This window comes from Cupressus sempervirens, chromosome 10 (assembly GCF_028749045.1).
Source record: "Cupressus sempervirens isolate cs-2001-9-10 chromosome 10, ASM2874904v1, whole genome shotgun sequence".
Classification (NCBI taxonomy): domain Eukaryota; kingdom Viridiplantae; phylum Streptophyta; class Pinopsida; order Cupressales; family Cupressaceae; genus Cupressus; species Cupressus sempervirens.
In genome coordinates, this window is record NC_143127.1 from 72,712,905 (window position 1) to 72,732,861 (window position 19,957).

At 36.1% G+C, this 19,957-nt stretch overlaps 1 protein-coding gene across 1 annotated transcript in view; it reads right to left on the reverse strand.

Moving 5' to 3' along the window:
- The window catches only part of LOC149532637 (uncharacterized), a 68,403-nt gene that overhangs the window by 22,798 nt on the left and 25,648 nt on the right, over positions 1 to 19,957 (reverse strand). Inside the window, exons 4-6 of the mRNA XM_089805045.1 lie at positions 1,098 to 1,225; positions 730 to 888; positions 452 to 634 (exon numbers count right to left, since the gene is read on the reverse strand). Of these exons, the coding sequence (XP_089661171.1) occupies positions 452 to 634; positions 730 to 888; positions 1,098 to 1,225 (470 nt within the window). The remainder of the gene's footprint in view (positions 1 to 451; positions 635 to 729; positions 889 to 1,097; positions 1,226 to 19,957) is intronic.

Consider the following 19,957-nt stretch of genomic DNA (forward strand, 5'->3'; position numbering starts at 1 on the left):
ATGCTTTATGACGCATAGATCAGAAATCATAATACCCTTGCTTCATTCTAACATCATTCATAATACAATGAGCTGTCCTCTAAAACTGCATTAAACTCCAGAAACCTTGGTGCACGGTGCTTTATAACACCATTTAGTGAATCCAAGATGTCTCAAAATTCCAAAAGACCCCAAACGAGAGAGATACAAAGTTCATGTCATTCCCATAGGGAAGCAGTTTTGCTATTTGTAGTTTTAATTTCCATCAAAGCATTAGACTTTCAGGCATATCAAACCAACAGCACAAAACTAAATAGCTAAAAAGCAACATTAATAGATGCAGGAAATTTCCCCCACGAGAATGTTATCCCATCAACTAACACAAGAGTATCTAACGATTATAACCTTAAAAAGTTAGACAAAATATAGAATACTCAGAAAATCTTAAATAGGGTAAGATGGGTGAACAAACCTTCTCTTTTGTATCTAAATCAGGCACTGCTGTGAGATCTACCACTGCTTTTAGAAATTCTTTATCAGCTTGAAAAGCAACTGGGGCCAAATTAGATTGCAACTGTTCTTCTGCTAAGTCGGCCACCAAGAAAACAGACTTCTTATGCAGCCTCATATCACTGCTAACATTGCTCATGATAGCCTATCAACCAAGAAAGCCACTCACAATGCAATCTCATTTATTTGTGAATTTAAGCATAAAGAGTGAAGGAAAACTTCAAAACTGTTATTTTCTACCTGAAGCATATAAGCTCCGCCTTCAGAGTAAAAGACTGCCTGCCCATCTGGATTGTTTCTAATTATAGCTGAAACTGCATAAAGAGCTTTAACTGCTTCTTCAGAAAAGCTTGAGTTCACTAGCTGAATTAATTTGGGTAAGACCTTTAGCTCATGTATCTGAAATCAATTCAAATTTATTAGCTAAAGTTTCAGAGAATAGATGTAACAAATATAAACTGAAGATATAAAATATTCAAGGAATGATTCCCTTTTCAGACTGACTTCTTTAAAATATCCAGGAAAACCAACAAGATCAATCACTTGAGTTCTCGACTACAGCATCATTAACATCATCAAAATTAAGGAGAAGGAAACTAAAATAATACTTGTTTTTGAACTATGGGATTATTATGACTAGCTTTTCCAAGAATCCATGCAGCAATAGTTCGTAGTTCTTGTTCTTCTCCGTTGAGTTCTTCAATAACAACAGAAAGGCCTCCAAGTTTATTCAAATCTGCATAGACAGGCAACAGCATTTAGGAATCCATAAAGCTAAAATCTACAGTTCAATCTTACCTCAAGACTGTTTAAAGTGACTTGAATGAACAAGAATTAAGTAACTTCAAATTAGGATTCACAAATATCCAAAAGCCATCAACAGGAGAGGAGGACAAACACAATTTATAGTCTAACAGAACAATATGCCTCGAGATTTTCTTGTTCCAAGATTATTCATATCATTTATCTTGAAGAATAAGATCAAAAACAATATGACATAAAGTTACACATGGTCAATGACATCACTGACAATTGATCAAAAAAGAATTGTGCTCGCAACTATTTTCAGACCATAAAAAAGTTTGCATTCCTGTTGTTTTAGAGAGGATAGTTTGGATTAACAAATATGTTGTCTGTTCTCCTCTCAAACAGGCTGCAATAGACAAGAGATGTTCTGAGAAAACTTCTACATGGCAAACATATGTGGAGATTGAGAGAGTTTCCTCTGATTGCTTGGAACATTTGGAACCTTCCAAAGGAAAAATATTATCTCAGTATCACATATATTTGAAAACAAGGGAGGTCATAGAGAAAAATGGACAGTAAGGCCAATGCTTAAAGATTTGCCATGACAAATTCTAATCCAACAACACAAGATATTGGGGATCCTTTCAAAATATGTGGTATGGCCAGAAATGTATAGGATTCAAATATTGTAGGGTTTGCAATGCTGAAGACAATTTAGACAGCTTATACTTGTAAACGATCATCTTCATTGGCTGTATGTGTGCCACAATGCCTGGAACATGCAATGAAGGCCTGTTTGGAACATTTTACTGCACTCACCAAGTATTCAGCAAATCCCTCACATAAGAGTTGGTATCCAAGCAGATCAAAATGAAGCCTACCCACTTATTCACCAAACTTGTGAATCTGTTCTTGTTACTAATTCCACACAGATGTGTGACTCCCAATTTCAAGATTCACTAAACAAAAAACACTCACTAAAAAGTAAAATCAGCATCAAGCAGCAAATATGAAAGATTTTAAATTTCTTCAAAAGGATCTGCAAGCACCACAATGGAGATTTGGCAGGAAATGTTACACTTGCTATTTCTTTTCCTTCTTTTTCCTCTTTCTCCTTTCTAATTGACTCTCCATACATCTTTTTTATTTTTTATTTCTCTTATTCAAGAACAGATTCACAGAACAAGAGAACAGAAGTGGCAAACATGGAGATGAGAATAAAATCTCTTATCATCCTCTTAAGTTTTCCCTCCTTTTCTAGTTCCATTTAATTATCTCTTTATCTTTAATCTCAAATATCCACCTTTCAGTTTCTTCCCTCTTTTTTTAATATTCAGTTTTCCTTTTTTGGATTTTCTAAAATACTTCCTAACTTCAGCTTTTTTTCCCCATCTATATTTATGATAATCGCAAACTGCCCTAGTGTGAACCACAATAAAAAGACCCAAGTTGTAAGCATGACATTCCTGGTGATAGGAATAGAGGAGGTGGTCTGTAATTATTGCAAAGCCAAACATAATGGAAGAGACATTAATCACTGGATGATCCACATTGCCATATGCTTGGCCAATATGTTTCTTTGTGCACACACGTCCTCGCCTAAAGTTGTGTGAGAGGTGTGTTGTCCTGCATTTTGTCACCACAAAATGTTGATAACAGCACGAAACTTTTTCAAACTAGTTTCGCATTTGTCTAAGCTTGAATTTGATTTTCAATTGCTTAATGTTGATTGATTGATCCATTTCAATTCAAGTATCAAATTGTTTTACTGAAAGCCTTCGTCAAGTCTTTTTCAGTTTGCTTTCTGTCGAGCCTTTGCTTGATTTTTGAAGCCTTCATAAGTTTGTTCTTTGTTTTTGAGTTTGCGTTTGCTTATTTTTAGTCCTTTGGATTTGCTCATGTCATGCCTTTCATTTTCCCCTTTGATTCAGTCTAACCTAGAGGTCAATCGGAGTTGTCAATCAAGAGATATGGTCATTTTAGTGCCTCAAAAGTGGACATTTTAGGTGCAATAGCACGAATTAAAAAAATGATGTTATATTTTCATTTTGACATTCACTTTTTCAAAAATATAACATTTTACTCACTTTTTGTTATGTTTTTAAGTTATTATCTTTTAACTTATAATTTAAAGTGACTATAGTGCACTTTATGTTATAATTTTAAATTGAGTTACTTTTTAATTTCTCACTTAAAATGACTATAGAACTATATAGTTACATTTTAAATTTTTTATTTTAAAATCAAATACTTATATAAATGTCACTTTAACATAATGTTTATGTATTATATTGAATAATATGATGCATAAATGTTATTTTTGACCCATATTGATGACATTTTTATAAATTTAAGTGAAATACATAACTTAAAAGTCTCAAAGTGGACTTTTTATGTGCAAATGCATGTAAACATCTATGAAAAGTGGAAAGTTTTCATGTTATTGCATATAAAAACTCACTTTGAGGATACTCGTGAAAGTGGACTTTTTTTATGCAATGACACGAAAAGTAGAATTTTTGTGCTTATGCATCAAAAAGGTGAGACATGTTTTAAAACATGTAAGTGGCCTCAAAAGGTCCAATTTTGCCTATCAACACATTTTAAAACATGCAATGCACTCCAAAAAGTGTGATTTTGCATTAAGACATATTTTAAAACATGCAATAGACCTCAAAAGGTCTGATTTTACATGAATACATGTTTTAAAATATGTAATGGTCATGAAAATATCCTATTTTGAGAAGAAAATGTGTTCTTGCTCCCAAAGAATCCGATTTTGGCTATAAATCAAGATTTTCTCCATGGATTTGAATGAAATCTCTTGCATTCAAAGCGTTTTGGATTGGTGATCATTTTGCCTCCATAAAAAATGAGTTTAATGAGCCAAAAAATGTTTTTGGATCTCTCAAGCTAGGGCACGTTTTTGCAAAAAACTCCACAAATCTTCAAATTTTGAAAACGTTTTAGCTTGGAGACAAGTCTTTTTAGCCTTATTAGTTGTTTACATTGTATTGTGATCAATATTTTGGTGTTTAAACACCAAATCAATTTGCTTGGAAGTCTTGAAGAAACATGTTTTTGCAAAAAAAGTCTCAAGAACTTGAAATTTTCAAAACATTGGAAAAGGGAGAGGATTTAGGACACGTTTTGGCATCTTGTAAATTAATCTTCTTGTTTGCTGCCCTTCATCATTCGAAGTTTCAAGATTGGAAAAGTTCTCACCATTTTTGAAGAAGATTTCAAACAAAGAGCATCTTTTTCCTTCATTTTTGGCACTTATTCTTCATGTAAGTGGACTTCTTCCTTCTTGCAATTTAATTCATGCTTATCTTTGCTGATTTTATGCATGAAATCATTGAATGGTTGCCATTTGTAAAAATCTTTTCCTTAGAATGTGCATTTTTCCTTTAACTATGAAGTTTTCTTTCATTTTCATGTTTTTGATTCTTTCCCAAGTTCCAAATTCGAATTTAAACTTTGGAGTGCATTTCATCTTGGCATGTTTTGAGTTGTTTCCAAAGGTATTTTTTCTTTTGTTTTGGTTTTGTGTGCTTGTTTGCCGGTTTTTCTCCATTTGGAAAAGTTGCAAGTTTTTCCTTCATTACATGTGAAAGCATTGTCATCTTTCACTTTCCATTGCCATGTCATTCCATCTCACATCTCATCCGACAAATGCTTTTTCATCTCATTCACCATCCGTACATGCATGTAATCTCATTTTCCGTTTCCATTTTCATCCATCTCACTTTTCGCTTCCATTCGCACGACATGATTACACGAAATGTCTTATGTTTAATTGCATCCAAAAAGTCCGATTTTGATCAAAAGTCATATTTTGAAAAGACAAAAAGATGTCAATTTCGCTTTCCGTGTACATTGACTTCTTTCCTCCAAAAGTGACTATATAACTCATTATCTTACCTCCATTTTTCATTTTCCATCTTCTCATACGCATTCACGCTTACATGAATAAGTACATGTTTCCACCTCATTACATGCTATCCTTCATCCGCATATACACCTAAATTGTGTCTTTCATTCGCACTTGCATCTCATTTCATCTTCCACCTTCCGTTACATGTTGCATTTACATATACGCATGTTTCATACAATAAAGCTTTGAAAACATTAAGTCACTTTTGAAATCAGCAACTTTCACTTTGCATGCATTCCCATGCGTTTCACTTTCATATCATTTCATTCCATATTCCGTTCATTTCATTTCACTTTCCATTCCATTGCATATACATATGCCTTCTCTTTGAAAGTCACTCCTTTTTCGAATCTTCAATGCTGCTCCGGAATTCACTTGCATGGAGATTCCTTCTAATGATGTATTTATGTTTTGAGATTTTTGTGTTGCAGCACAAGATATGTCCTCGCCATCCAAATCCAAGGGCAAAATGAAATGTCAATATGATAAGGAATTGGCTCATGCATCTCCTTCTTCAGTTACATCTGTCTTGGACAACATGTTGGACACGAAGATTGGTCATGTAGACGTGGCTGATTTTCTACAAAGGATTGAAGCTCCAGCTACTCATAAAATGAAACGTATTAGAAGAAGCAACATCTATTTGGTTTCTACGTTTCCCATAGCGGCTATAGAACCTGATTTTGCTTATAGATGCGCTCGACAGTTCACTCCTAAAACAAGGACTATCGAAGTTACTGATGGCAAGGTTATCATTAGCCTTGATCCTGAAGTTATTGAGCAAATCTTCAAAGTTCCTCACAAATCATAATGTGCTGATTTGACCAAAGAATCGTCATTGGCTTGTTGGAATGAGCAAAAGAGCAATTATCAAAAGTATGTCAACCTTTACTGGTTAGACAACAAAAGAAGCAATTTTTTCAGGTGGCCAAAGACTCTTCATCGGTCAAATTTTAAACAGGAATACAAGGATCTCATCATCCCTCTCAGCAGGATCTGTGGTCTTAAAGATTCTTCCGATCTTGAGCCATGGATGTACAAATTTATGTTTCAAATTATAGAGAACAAAGAAAACACATCTTTTGGGGAGAGCTTATCAGTACTGCACTCTGCCAGCAAATATGCAATATAGGAACATCAGTATCTTTTTACATGAATTCTTATCTAGTTTACACTGCTGCTGCCATGGGATCATTTTCGGGTCTATTACCAAAGGAGATCGTCTCCAAGTACCTATTTGGGAATACTATGACCAAATCACTTTGGCAAATAGTAAATTCCATTACAGAAGAGTCCAAGATGCCTTCTTTGGACATTACAAGTGTTTGTTCAACAAACAGTTGTCTATCAAAAGAGTATCTGATGCAGCATGGGAAAAGGGAAACCAATACGATTGCATTTTTCTCCATTTCCCACTTTCACATTCTTGAGAGTTGGATATTTTAAGGGAGAGTCATATACCCTACCTAGGTATGCTACAGATTGAATCATTCTAATGGAGTTAGCAAGACAACTCATGGACATGCAGAGTGATCAGCATTCTTCACATAGACCCGAATTTGGCATTACCTCAACTAGGCCTTTATCTATTAGCAACTATTCAATTGCTTTTGTGCCTAAAGCAAAGAATATGGAAGCAAAGTCGCAATTGATTACATTGAAGAAGTTCAAAGCTAGATTTGATTTTGATTATCAAGAGATGAATTCTCAAATAAAAAGGGCCTACACTCATGTTCATCGTATTGAAGATATTTGGATTGACATGAGAACAAAACTTGATATTATGAAGATGGATTATTGCATGTTAACCTTGCAACAAATAATCGATCTTAATATGTTGGAAATCTCTCCAGATTTCCAAGTTGAAGATGATGGCGACATCTTTGATTCAGAATTCCATCAAGCCGGTTTTGATAAGAAGTGCCCTTTTCCTATTCAATGGCAACAAAAGGAAAGTACATCTATTGTGGACAGGTTTCAATCTATCCTAGTAACCACTAATAAATGGTTGAAAAGTAAAAACCTTAAAAGAGTAAATCCTAAGATGGGCCTGGATTGTGGAAGTTTTGGTCCTTCTGGTAGAAAATCACAATTGGAAATTACAGGGAAAGATGGTGCCTCATCTTCAAATGCCAAGAATACCCTCAAATTCAAATTAAAGGGTGGAAAAAGAACTAAATCATCTCAAGTTTCTGAACCAATTCAAGAATCAGCGACAGAATCAGAAGAAGAATTGGAAACAAAATCCAAGAAAGAAGATTCAGATGAAGAAGGAGAAATTAGGATCACATCTCCAAAGCCTACGCAAGCCTGCACATCTTCTCTACATGAAGAGCCATTTTTGCATGAGCTGCTCCTCGTGTTCCTACACATGAACAATATGAACACTTAGCAAATGTGTTTGAAAATTTTCCTACCCTTACCAGTAGTCAAGTTTCCCAACTTGATACATCTTTGACAGGATTTGAAGTCTTCAAGACAGAGTCTTCTCAACATGTTCCTATGCCTTCAGTGGTCCAAACTGAATCATGCTCAGTCACTACAGATATACAATCTGGATCAATGTCAATGGTCTTTACTGTGCCTACTTTTACAGATGAAAGTTTTAGCCTGCCTGCATGGTTGAGTAGGATAACAACAAAGAGAAGGAAGGTGGTTGTTCCTCCTAACAATCTTCCTGCGAAGAAGACTAAATCTAAATCTTTGAAAGATAAGATTGTTTCCAAAATTTTGGTTGATTCCGACAAAACCAAATATGTTGAGGTTGTTGAGCCCTTAGTAGATAAACTTGTTAAAGAGCTTACCCGTTCTGACTACAAGTTTACTAAGGTTGAAGTTGGAAAGCAATCTCGTTTGAGTTGTTTACAAGATGCTCAAGATGCATTTACAAATGTTTCAAAAAGCAATCATGAGCTTTGGGAAAAGAAGAATCAGTTGAAACAAGAGATATCTTGTTTGAATGAGGTCATCTCGAATCAATCTTCTCAGAATGTTATTGTTACATCACAAACATCTAAAAAGAGAAGGCTAACTGAAGCTGCTAAGTCTTGGATACAAGAAATCATTGCTGAAGGAGTTTGAGCTATCACAGAGACACTTGCAGTTCTAAGGCGTGTGAAAGAGATGAACAAAATGGAACTAAGCTTAATTTTTTCTTTGACTCAAGAAGCAGATAACCTGAAAGAAATCCTTGAAGATTGGGATGAAATGATAAAGTTTGATCTGGATGCTATGGTCTCATGTGACGTTCTGCTGTCATGTGAAATGTTTTTCAAATTTCAAGGACTTATTGGTTACAAGGAAAAGAACTTAAGAAAGTTGATCACAAAATTGCAAATGGCCCTTGAAGATTGTCAAGCAGTTGAAACAAGCCTTGTGATTTGGAGCAATTGGGATGTTGTGTTACTAATAATCTTGGTAATCTTTTGGCAGCAGAGAGAGTGAATTCAGAATATACAATTAGGATCAATGTTGATGTAGATTCCAAAGATTTTGGTTTGCACACAATGAACAAGTTTGTTTTGTACAAATCCTTGACAAAACATTTGTTAGGTAATACAACAGCAAATTCCAAAGTTGTGCAATCAGCATATGAAAATGCAATGAGAATTGAAGCCATATCAAAGACTATGGAGATTGTTGATCTTTCCACAGTGCGCGACATCGTTGTGAAATTCGAAGTCTTAAGAAGCAATCTTTAAGATTGTTGTATAGTTTCTATTTCATAGTTGTTTAGAATGCATTACATGAAAAAGTGTAATTGCATGTAATGCGAATTGCATGTATGCAAAAGATGTAATGTGAGTTGCATGTGCAGTTACATGTAACCCTGTAGTTTCTGTAGTTAGACTTGGTCAAAGTTAGTTGAGTTGCTCCCACTTTTTCCTCCACCTTTTTCTCAACTTCTTTGCCTATATAAAAGAATGCCCCCTCATTGTAAAATTATCATTATCTTTATGCAAAAAAACTCTGAAGAAATTGTGCCAGCATAACTTTGTTTGTGTAAGCACTATTTTGAGAGAAAGTGAATACAAAGGAGCATTTGAGACTTAACTTTGATTAAGTGAGATTGTTATTTATGTGAATTTTAAGCTTTGTCTATGATTCATCCAAGTTGTCTTTGATTCATATCGTCTTGTGTTATTGGTAATTGTTCTAGTGAATTGAATTGAAAAGAGTTAAGAAACAATTGAAGCCTCAGCTTTGACTAGGAACAATTGTGAAAATACATAGCTAGAAGCTTTGTCTGTGGCTTGTATTTTCATCTTAATTCGTAAAATAGTTAGATTGTTCTTACTTTTGGAGTATTTGTGCCCTAATTGCGAACCTGTTACCATATAGAAGTACGACCGAACTTAGAGCCAAATTGGTACATTTTGGCTAGCCTTTGAGTTAGTGAAAGTTTATCAGTATCACTATTTCCAGATCTTGATAGGAGTGTAGTTAGAGATTTACCTTGCCCATTATTCACTATACGAGTAAGTGGATCCTTTCTTAAAAGTTAAGAAGAAAGGATATCAGTAACACCCTGTTTACGAAATCTCTCGACTTCTTACTTACCTTGAGTTGATCCAAGGAACGGTGAGAAGGGGGAGCCTTCCCTTTAAGGTAGGAGAGACTCTGTCTCACACGCTATGGCTGGTCATCCTATTTTGTGACTAGATTTTTACCCAAAATTGTCGTTTGCAAAATATCCACCCAATAAGGTGCAAGCTCAAGTAGAAAGCTTTCAAAAACAAGATGATGTTAGAAAGAGGCAAAGTGGGGCCATGTGGCAAGAAGGTATTTCTCAAACTTCAAATCCTATGAAGTTTTGATTGATGTCTGAAGTTTAAAAACCCAAAATGTCTTTACAATTGAGACCTCCAAAATTGCACAATGGGACCTCAGTAACACACAATCCATCAAAACCCTTCTTTTGTGCCATTTTCTAAACTCTTCTAAAACCCTAGCACCTAAAATCATGGTTTCTAATCATCCTAAAGAAAATTTGATAGGCATTAGCATTTATAGAGAATGTTTTTTTGTAATTCCTTAGAGCCTGTTTGTTTTGTGGAATTATAGAATGTTGGGAATCTCAAACTCACAAAGTTTTAAATTTGGAAGATGGATTTTGGAATATGGCTGGAACAATTTGAACAATTCGATTCACCTAGAAGATGAGTGAGAAACATTTGGTTCACCTGGAAGATTGAGAAGCTCATCCGATCATCAATTGCAAAATTGACCCCCCTGCCATTCCTTCTCCAATCCCCTGGCATTCACATCCTAATCAGAGTGTTTTCTCTGATCATGGTAGGTAACAATAATCTGGGGCAGAAAATGGTGGTGTCTCAGACAATAAACCCCCATATTTCTGCCTCCTCAAAGGCCCCCCCACCGCCCCCCTTGAGATGCCCAACAAATATGTCTTGCCTTCACCCTCTCCCTCTTTGAGGTCTACAAATGGTCATTCTCAGAAAAACATGCAAGTCCCCTATGTGATTCCTCTCCAAAAAATCTCAGCTTTCTCTCCTGTGGAGCTCACAAATGACATAAACTTGCAAGCCTCCTCTTGCATCCTTCTCCCCATGTTATCATCTCATCCAGCCTTTATTGAAAGTGGATCCTCTCAGATGAATCCTAATCCCAAACCCCAGTACAGAAATGAAGCAGAAGAGAACAATTCCGCCAAGGATCCATTGTTATTGACAGTGGCTGAAAATGGGAATTAATCAATCCCCAAATCATCTGTTCCTCCTCCAGTTTCGAAAATAGGAATTAAAATGTTTGATTTAGTACTCCTTTTCCCTCCCAATATGCCCTGTCCACATGCTTTCCTTGAATTTGCCTTGAACGTACTTCTTTTATCTCCCCATTGATGCTCGGGCACTCTCTGATTCTTATACCCCACTTATTCAACATTTGTTCTTTTGCTTCATCAATGTGCGCTTTCTTCTGTCTAATTTCTCCCCTTTCTTCTCTCTAATTTCTTCTCTACAGCCAAGTTTGGCCAATGATGCAACTCTATGTTCTCTAGTCTTCTTAAATAGATTAGCTTTTCGCACCTAGCTTCCGCTTCAATAAGCTGGTTTGGAAATAGTATGGTGGTGAGTAAGTTAGTTTCTCTTTGATTTTCATTCTTCACACAAGACAATGGAAGACCACCAATCATAGCAAAATGCCAAGTTGATAGACTACCACTAACTTGTAGCCATTAGGGATTTATTGTGGGAGCCAAGGTTTTAAAAAATCAACAATAATGAGAATGTGGAGTTAAGACTTTTAGATCTATCTTTGAGGAAAAACAGTCAATTGAAGCTTAATCTTTCACTGTGGAAGTGTATGCGCATCCTGGATTATGTTAGGAGGTTGCTGATCCCAATAGTGAATATGACCATTAAAGTTGACTTTGTTGCTAGAATGGTGCAAAGTATTTCCACTATTGTTGTTGGAAATATCCTTACTATCCTCTGCCTAATCAGAGTCTACAAGATTCCCAAAGCTCTTCCTACTTTGAATCAAGCATTTGGAAATCTCCTTAATTGCCACAAACAGTGGATTCCTACAACTCTTGTAACTTTGAATCAAGCATTTATCTTTATGTTTCTATCTTATAACTGTGAAACTATGTGTTGTGAGGTTTCCACACCATCGCCCCAAAATTTTTGGGGACCCCCTTTTTCGATTGCCTTAGAAAATTTTTTGGAGTGTTCCAGAGGTTTTCGATTTGAAAATTTTACACCTTGGACATCTTCGGACCAGAAGGGATTTGATTTGGTTTATTTTTCACCCGATGCGAAACTTGATTTTCTAGAACATGTAATTTTATCCTTAGACAAAACAAGTTTTAAAAACAACATTTTTTTCGATAAATTTGCAAAGTTTGGACTTTGATGGATTTTGAAATTTTGAAATAATTGTATAAACTTGAGCATTTTCTAAATGAAATTTTTAGATTTAGTTGTTATGGAAAATCTTGAATTTTTTGGTGAAAAAGAAATGTTTTGATAGTGTAACTGAAATTGGAGTTTGAATTTTGACTGTTAGGAAAAGGATTTATTTTGTTTAAAAAAATGAAATTGCATTGCAAAATTAAAATTGAATTAAATTGCAAAATTGCATTAATTGAGTTGAAATTTTGCCTAGAAGATTTTAAAATATTAAAGGAAATTGGTAATTTGGAGTTGAAAATCAATTTTGGCTTGCTAGATTTGATTTTAGTGATATATTAATTACCAAAACGTTGTTAAATGAAAATTTTGACATCTCCTAGGCTTACCTTGTTTTTATTTTGCAATTTTTGATCAAAAATGGCAATTAAATGAGCTAATTTCACCATGGGCTGAGTAATTTTAATATTGCATTTAAATTTGGACCATTAATTAAGGAGTTTATTTTATTTTATTTTCCCTTGAGGCAGGTTGGCCCACTTGGAGAGGCAAAAGGTTTGGTATAAGAGGGGCTTCCTCTCCTCTTATTTTCTCATTCATTTTACCTCCTCCTTGGATGTGCGATTTTCTTCTAGGGGCAAATTTCAGACTTGGGCAATTTCTTCTTGGAGCAGATTTTCTTATTTTTTGGCGGCATTTTCTTCTCCTTGCTCGGGCGAATTTCTACCCTAGGGTGATTTTTGGAGCAATTCTAATTATTTCCCAGCTAGGGCGATTTTGTTAAGGCAGATTTTTCCATTTCTTGGCAGCGAATTTCATAATTGGGCGATTTTATTTGGTGAAGAGGCTATATGATTCGAGGTTTGATTTTTTTTGGCATGTGTGGGCAATTTCATTGAAATCAAAATTCTGATTTTTGCTAAGGCATCATTATTTGCAAGGAAGGTTGAAATTTCTAAAATCTTATCCAAATTTGAAGAGGGCCTAGTTATTGGTAAAAGCAGATTCAAGGTAAAATTCTATTCATTTTTAGAGGTGAAGATTGGCTTTAAAGGCGGATTCTATTCTTTGTTCTTATTTGGTTCATTTCCCTCATTTTCTTCTTGCACTCATCATCCACCACTCCATCATTCCATTGATAGGCTAAAGTTGGGAGATATAAATGTAGATTTCATGATAGGACACTTGGAGAGATAGAAATAAGTTAGACCACGCTAGGATTGAAGTTGGGAGATATAAGTGTAGTCCATCCTAAGGTAATGAAGAGGCAAAAATAAATGGTAGTCTCACCCCTAGGTTGAAGTTTGGAGATTGATAAATGTAGGGATAAGACTTGGAGAGGCAGAAATAAGCTAGATTCTATTGATAGAAAGAAAGTTGGAGATCAATAAGTGTAGTCCATATCATCTAGAACGAAGGGGCAAAAATAACTGTTTAGGATGGTAGATGTTAGTACAAGCAAGAACCCAAAGGGAACGAATCCCAAAAAAGACAAGGAAGACCTGATGCATAAAACCACTTTCTTCTCGAAAGTGAGGTGAATAAGTGATACCAATATTGGTACAGTGAACATGGTATAGTTAAAGGATAGATTGAAGGAAGGGCAATCCCCCATGGCAAAAAAGATCTACAAGAGCAGAATTGTACACACAGCAGCTTTTCCTCCTACCTTGCCTTGTCCAGAATTGGTAATGGAGTGTGCATCCCGATTTGATATTGTTACTAAGTCCATCATTTTTTATGAAGGGAAGAGAGTGTTAGCCAACATCGATAGACAAGTGGTCGAAGAAGCATTTAATATTCCCCAGTATAAAAGCATGACAGTGGTAATGATGGATCTGGCGGTTAAGTTATTTCAAGATAATCAGGAGGCTTACTTCATTCATCTAAAGCAAAATTGGTTGCATGAAGGCAAGAAGGGAGTTACCAAGTCATCAAAGCTCACCAAGTCAGATTTCAAATCAGAGTACGGCAATCTCATTGTGCTTCTTAGTTGAATCATGAGCATGGCTCAAGGTATGCAATTTGAAAATTGGATGTACTACTTTATTGATGAAATTGAAAATGGAAAGAGAAAATTTGATTAGGCTAGGATTATAAGTGAAAATTTAGAGATGCAACTTAGGGCAGTGCAAAATCAAAAGCAATTCTATATAGGATCCTATCTTTTCTATCTGATTGCAAGACTATATGAAAATCCTAGACTTAAGGCCTTAGGAGTAACTGGTAATGGACCGAGGCAATGTTTGGTGCATGAGTGCTATCCACAGCTTCATTTGCACAACACCAACGATTATAAAATAGTTTATGACGCCTTTGCCATGAAGACGGTAAGCATATTACAAGGGCCACCTGCTAGGAGGCTCTCATCAGAAGCGAAAGAAAAAGTTAAGAAGTATGGGAGTTGGTTCATCCAATTTCTGCAATTTACATACATTAGAGTGCCAGGAAGTACAGTTTGTCACAAGAGACTTCCGAGTTACCCACCCGAAAAGGTAGTTTTGATGGAGTTGGCTAGGCAACTTGAGCATTATGACAAAATGATGAAACTTAAAGGTGAGATAGGGATCACCTTCTCATTTGGAATAGGCAATGATACTTGCCCCAATCCTGTCGCCTTTGCAGCTACGAAGAAAGAGTTAGAATGGTATCATCTAGGATGGTATAGAGCAAGACAAGGATTCGATCCTAATGGTCTTATCAAGGCATCTCACAAAAACGCATTCCAACATATTCCTACTATAGAAGATTTCTAGGACAAAGCTAGTTTTCTCAAGATTGTCAGTGAGCATGATGAGGGCAATCAGATGAAGAAGCCTTAATATTCCTAATCAACTGGAAGATGATGAAAATGTGCTAAGAGAAGATTATGATACAGTGGATGGAATAGAGTTGAGTCCAGTAGATTGGGATGATCATCAAGATCCTTCTTTAGAGGCAATTACAAGGATAGTTGATCTACACCGAGTCATGGTACAATGAGAAGTTAAGGCAATTACAAAGTTTGAAGGTACGCCTCACTTATGAGAAGATGAAACCAGAGGAAGAAGGCCCAACGGAGTCAGTCGGACGGAAAGGTGAGGGCAGTAGCCAGCAACAAAGAGTAGTTAAGAACAAGAAGAGAAATCTGGAGGTTCAGAAAAGTAAAGAACATCAGGAGCCTCCAGCATAGAAACAGAATGCAGCACTGTCAAGGGAGGGAGAGCATAAATGAGGCTAGAGGCCAAGAGGATAATACAAGTGGACAAGGGGTCGCGATAGAGGTGAGCTCTGATTCGGAATCAAGCAATTACAGTAATAGTACTGAGTATTCTCCTCTCTCAGAGAACCAACATGGAGATGATATGACAGTCACTAGTGAAGAAGAGGATACGCCAATTGATATTGAAGAAATTAGCCAGGCACCCCAGGCCATTGGTGATGCTTTGCTAGTCAAACCAAATCCAGATTTGGGGAGATGCACTGCACCACTATGGTTAAGGTAAATGCTTATGCCAAGAGGCGAGGTGACTACCTAAACAGTTAAAGATATCCAAGGGTTAGTGGAAAAGGGTGATAGCAAGAAACAGAAACAAATTGCAAAAACGGTGGCAAAGATAATCAAGAGTGATGATGAGGATCACCGAAAAGTTCAAATTGCTATGCCAACGGTTAGAAAGGCATTGGATGAGATTGTAGCTCAAGAGTATGAGATAGTAGAGTATAACTTGGGAAGAATCACGGATGACATGGAATGTGAGGAGATCCAGGAAGGCATGGTTTCAACTAGAGAAAGGATTGTAAAGTTGGAGGCCGAAAACAAGTACTGGAGAGATTGTCAGCCTATCCAACAGTTGCACTAGGCAGCCCTTCCTCAAGCCAGCAGTAGCAACACAGAAGAGATATCGGCTCAGTTACACGAAGTCAAAGATTGGATTCACGATACAATCCAAGATGGGCGAAATTTCTTGCCTTCCTTTATCTCGACGCTCAGGTCATTGGTGGCTATTAGAGACAAATTCAAAACATTTGAAGGGGAGTGGAAGGATTTCCTTCCAATCAAGGATTTAGCCATTCCCAAGCTACAGGCATTTATCAAGCCACCGGAGAGCTATTTGGAGAAAACCAAGTTGGTAGATGAAGGAGGAATGAGTACGATGGAGTCTTGGTTTGTTGCCTTGACTATCAAATTGAGGATATTTGAAGAAATACAGAATGAGATTGCACAACACAACCCAAGCGGTGACACTTCCATTTCAACCATGAAGAGCAATGTTAGGGATGTACTTAATTTCGAAGATATCAAAGAGGAGGACATCAATGAGACAGAGTTTGGATCGAGATTGGATGAGTTGGGAAAGGTTTCCATCAAAAAGAAACATTTGGTCACCCTAGCCTCCCTCAATGCCTTTATCGGATATGCGAAAGAATATGAGAAGGATCATGACAAGACACTGCAAGCAGCAAGCAACATGATGAATTCAGCTAAGCTCAAGATGAAGCATACACTTTGCCTTCCAATGAAGGAAGTCAACGACGAGCTAGCCAAGTTCATTGCTTTGGCTAAAAAGATGAAAGAAAAGGGTAGAATTATAATAGAAGATCATTTGATGTAAAGCCCAAGTGGCAAATTCTCCTTCTTGGGTAGGATAGGTGTCTGATTCTGATTGGCTACCATTTTGGTGTCTTCTCATTGGTTGCCACTTTTCCTTTTTTTATTGGTCCATTGATGATGTGGCATCTTCTCATTGGCCAACGGAATGGCAACCCTAATTAGGGTTTCTGGGATCCAATCTGGATCGTTGATTTTGCCTCTTAATCTCTACCGTTGGTTGTAATTTTGGCCTCTATATAAGACCATTTACTCTCATTTGTAAATGGTTGAAGAAAATTGTTGCTAAGATAATACCAAAATTGCTTCTCTTTATCATTGTTGTGACTTGCATGGTGATTAAGAACATTTGGTGTCATTGCATGGTTTCTACTTCCAATAGTTAAAGTTAGATTCTTTGAAGTTGTTAAAGTAGATTTCATTTCAAGAAAGTTGTTAAGAGTGAGAGTAGATGAATAGTTGCATGGTGATATTAGTGGATGTTTGATAGGGATCTATAACTAGGCCACTAGCATCCTAGCGGCTTGTTAGGAAGCCTTGCGTGGTAATCTAATCATTTTCGCTTGCATCTATGGAGGTAGAGCCATTGGTTAGCTTTCATCAAATTTTATCCCTGTCCATTTGCTAATCTTTTTATTCATAGGAGTAGGAGTAGAGCAGCAAGTAATTTAGTAGTTGGAGTTCTAAAGAAGAAAGTTAGAAAGGAGAAGCATCATTGGCAGACACAACCTCCATCATCATCGCCGTCAACATCATTTGGCACTCATATATCTTACAAAGTTAGATCCATCACCAACACACCCAAAAGTCCAAGTTATCCTTGAATGAACAATGTAAGGCCACCTATGTGATTACCAAAAAATCACATTAATATAACTGAATTAGTATCCACAGGTGTAAGGAACATTGGAGTTTTTCTCATGTCTTTATGAGTATTTACTTTTCAAGAGAGGGATTGAGCGTTTGATATTCCATATCAAGTATTCAATTGCTACATGTTATGTAGTGGTACAAAACTGACATCAACACTATGCTAATCACTTGTGGCTTCAAAGACTCGAATGCATTATTGTAATTTCTTCATATTGTGATAGTCTTTGGATTCTCTGGTCTGCAGCTGACTGCAAGACTTTTCACTTCAGTGAATTATTTGCAAAATTACAATGTACGCATGCATGTAGGGTAAAGTTCAGGTTGTTGACCCATAGCTGACTGCAAAACTTTCTACTTAATAAGGAGCAATCAAGGCTTTAAGGCTTCTGGGCCAAATATTTGTCTAAATGCTTCAAAAGGTTGTGTTATTCCACAATGTCCCCTTAGGCATAGTTGGAAAACTCGCCAAATCCAAAAACTCGCCGAGCCCCCCAAAAGTTTAATCGGGAAAAACTCGGCCATTTAAAAAAAAAACTCAGGAAAACTCGGGAACCTAAAAAAATCGCTAAAATTTAATTCAAAATACATTTTTTTGCAAATTTCAATGAGAAGATGCATCTAATGAGTTCATTATAGAGAACACAAAAGAAAGAAGCAGGAGTTTAGATATATATAAATGCATAGTGGGTACAAAATCACATTCTCATGCTGAATGCTGATGGCGGGAAGCATAATAGTAAATAATTTGTGTCAAACTAAAAGTAAAAACATCATTACAATCACATTTTCCTCTTCCTAGCTCTACTAACATATTGTAACTCTCTATCTTACATAATATATATAGGCTTTTTGCCTTTTGTTTTTAACAAAAAAAAAATTATTTTTTTTTAAATTTAAAAAAATAAAAAAAAATTTAAAAAGAGTTTTTCTGAAAAACTCGCCGATTTTTTGCAAAAACTCGGCGATTAATTGGCGATTTTTCACAAAAACTCGGCGATTTTTTCTTGCGATTAAATTTGGGAAAAACTCGCCAGTCCCAAAAACTCGGCGATTAGTAGAAACTCGCCGATTATTCGGCGATTATGCCAACTATGCCCTTAGGCAGCTAATAGCTCAAATAACCAAGAATGTTAATCCAACCTTTCTAATGGCTAACAGGGGTTGAAGTAGTTTTTACTTATCCAATCTAACCCAAACAATCAACTTTCCAAATTCCAAGCACTTATCTTATAAGCAAATCCAATCTGCTGTCCTACTAGGCACAATTTCCTATTATGTCTCTAGTGAGTGTTTTTAATGTTTTTCTCCCAAACTTTCCATATGACTCTCCAATCTAATTATGGATTCTAATACCCTTTTTAGGATACTTCAAAACAACTCTCCAATCTAATTATGGATTCTAATACCCTTTTTAGGATATTCAACATATCAAAAAACTCAATACCAGTTGTTTTGGACCAATCTATCAGTTTCACTAACTGTCACTGTTTTTAGGCCTTGTTACATCCCAATTTTTGGTTCAATTTTTAAATGTTCCTTTATAGCCGTTGAGGCTTCATGCAAGGACAGTAATTGGTAAACTTAGTTATTCGTTATGGGAAAATGAAGTGTTGGTTATCGTAATGATTTCATGGAAAATGGAATATTGGTCAATCATTATGAAGATATATTAAAGTGGATGGCTAATATGATCACATGCTATGATAATTTTGGTTTCTTAAAATGATGAGAAATATGTTATTACCATGATAAATTTCCCTTGTAGGAATGCAACGAAGGGGGGAAGAATTGCCAAAAAAGGAATTGGGCACAAGAGCAGCACCTACCATTGAGCGAATAGGTAGGAGTCTTAAACCCCAATGACCAAGGAAAAATGGCTAGGCAAGCCAGGGTATACTAAGGGACAACCATGAGCTAACCATTCCAACTTATATAATTAAAATAATTACTCAAGCATAAATCAAATTGAGAACAATAGCTACCTTTCAGTAATATTATTTTATGTTTTAATATTATCTTATGCAACCGGCCCCTATTTTTCATGTTTTAATACTATTATATGTTTTAATATTTTTCCAACCTCGGCTATGGTCTTAATAGTATTACAACTTGAGCAGTCATGTTTCTATAATGTTTTCTCATCGGCCTTATATTATTTTGTATGTGGGTGGCCATATTAATATTATTTTTAAATTTTAATTGCCCCATTGAACCAATGGCAATGAATCTTGTAACTCTTGCCACCCTTCCAAATGTTGCTCGTAACTGAGCATGCAGCCGAGAAGGCTAAGTCTTTTGTGTGGTAGCTCTTGAGCACATATAATATTTTCTCATCTTGGCAAAGTATACCACAGCAAAGGGAGTCACTACCTCTTTTTGATCTCTTTTCTGTTCTCAATATTCCTGTGACTTGATACACCTCTCTATAGGTGTAGCAGTCAAATGTAT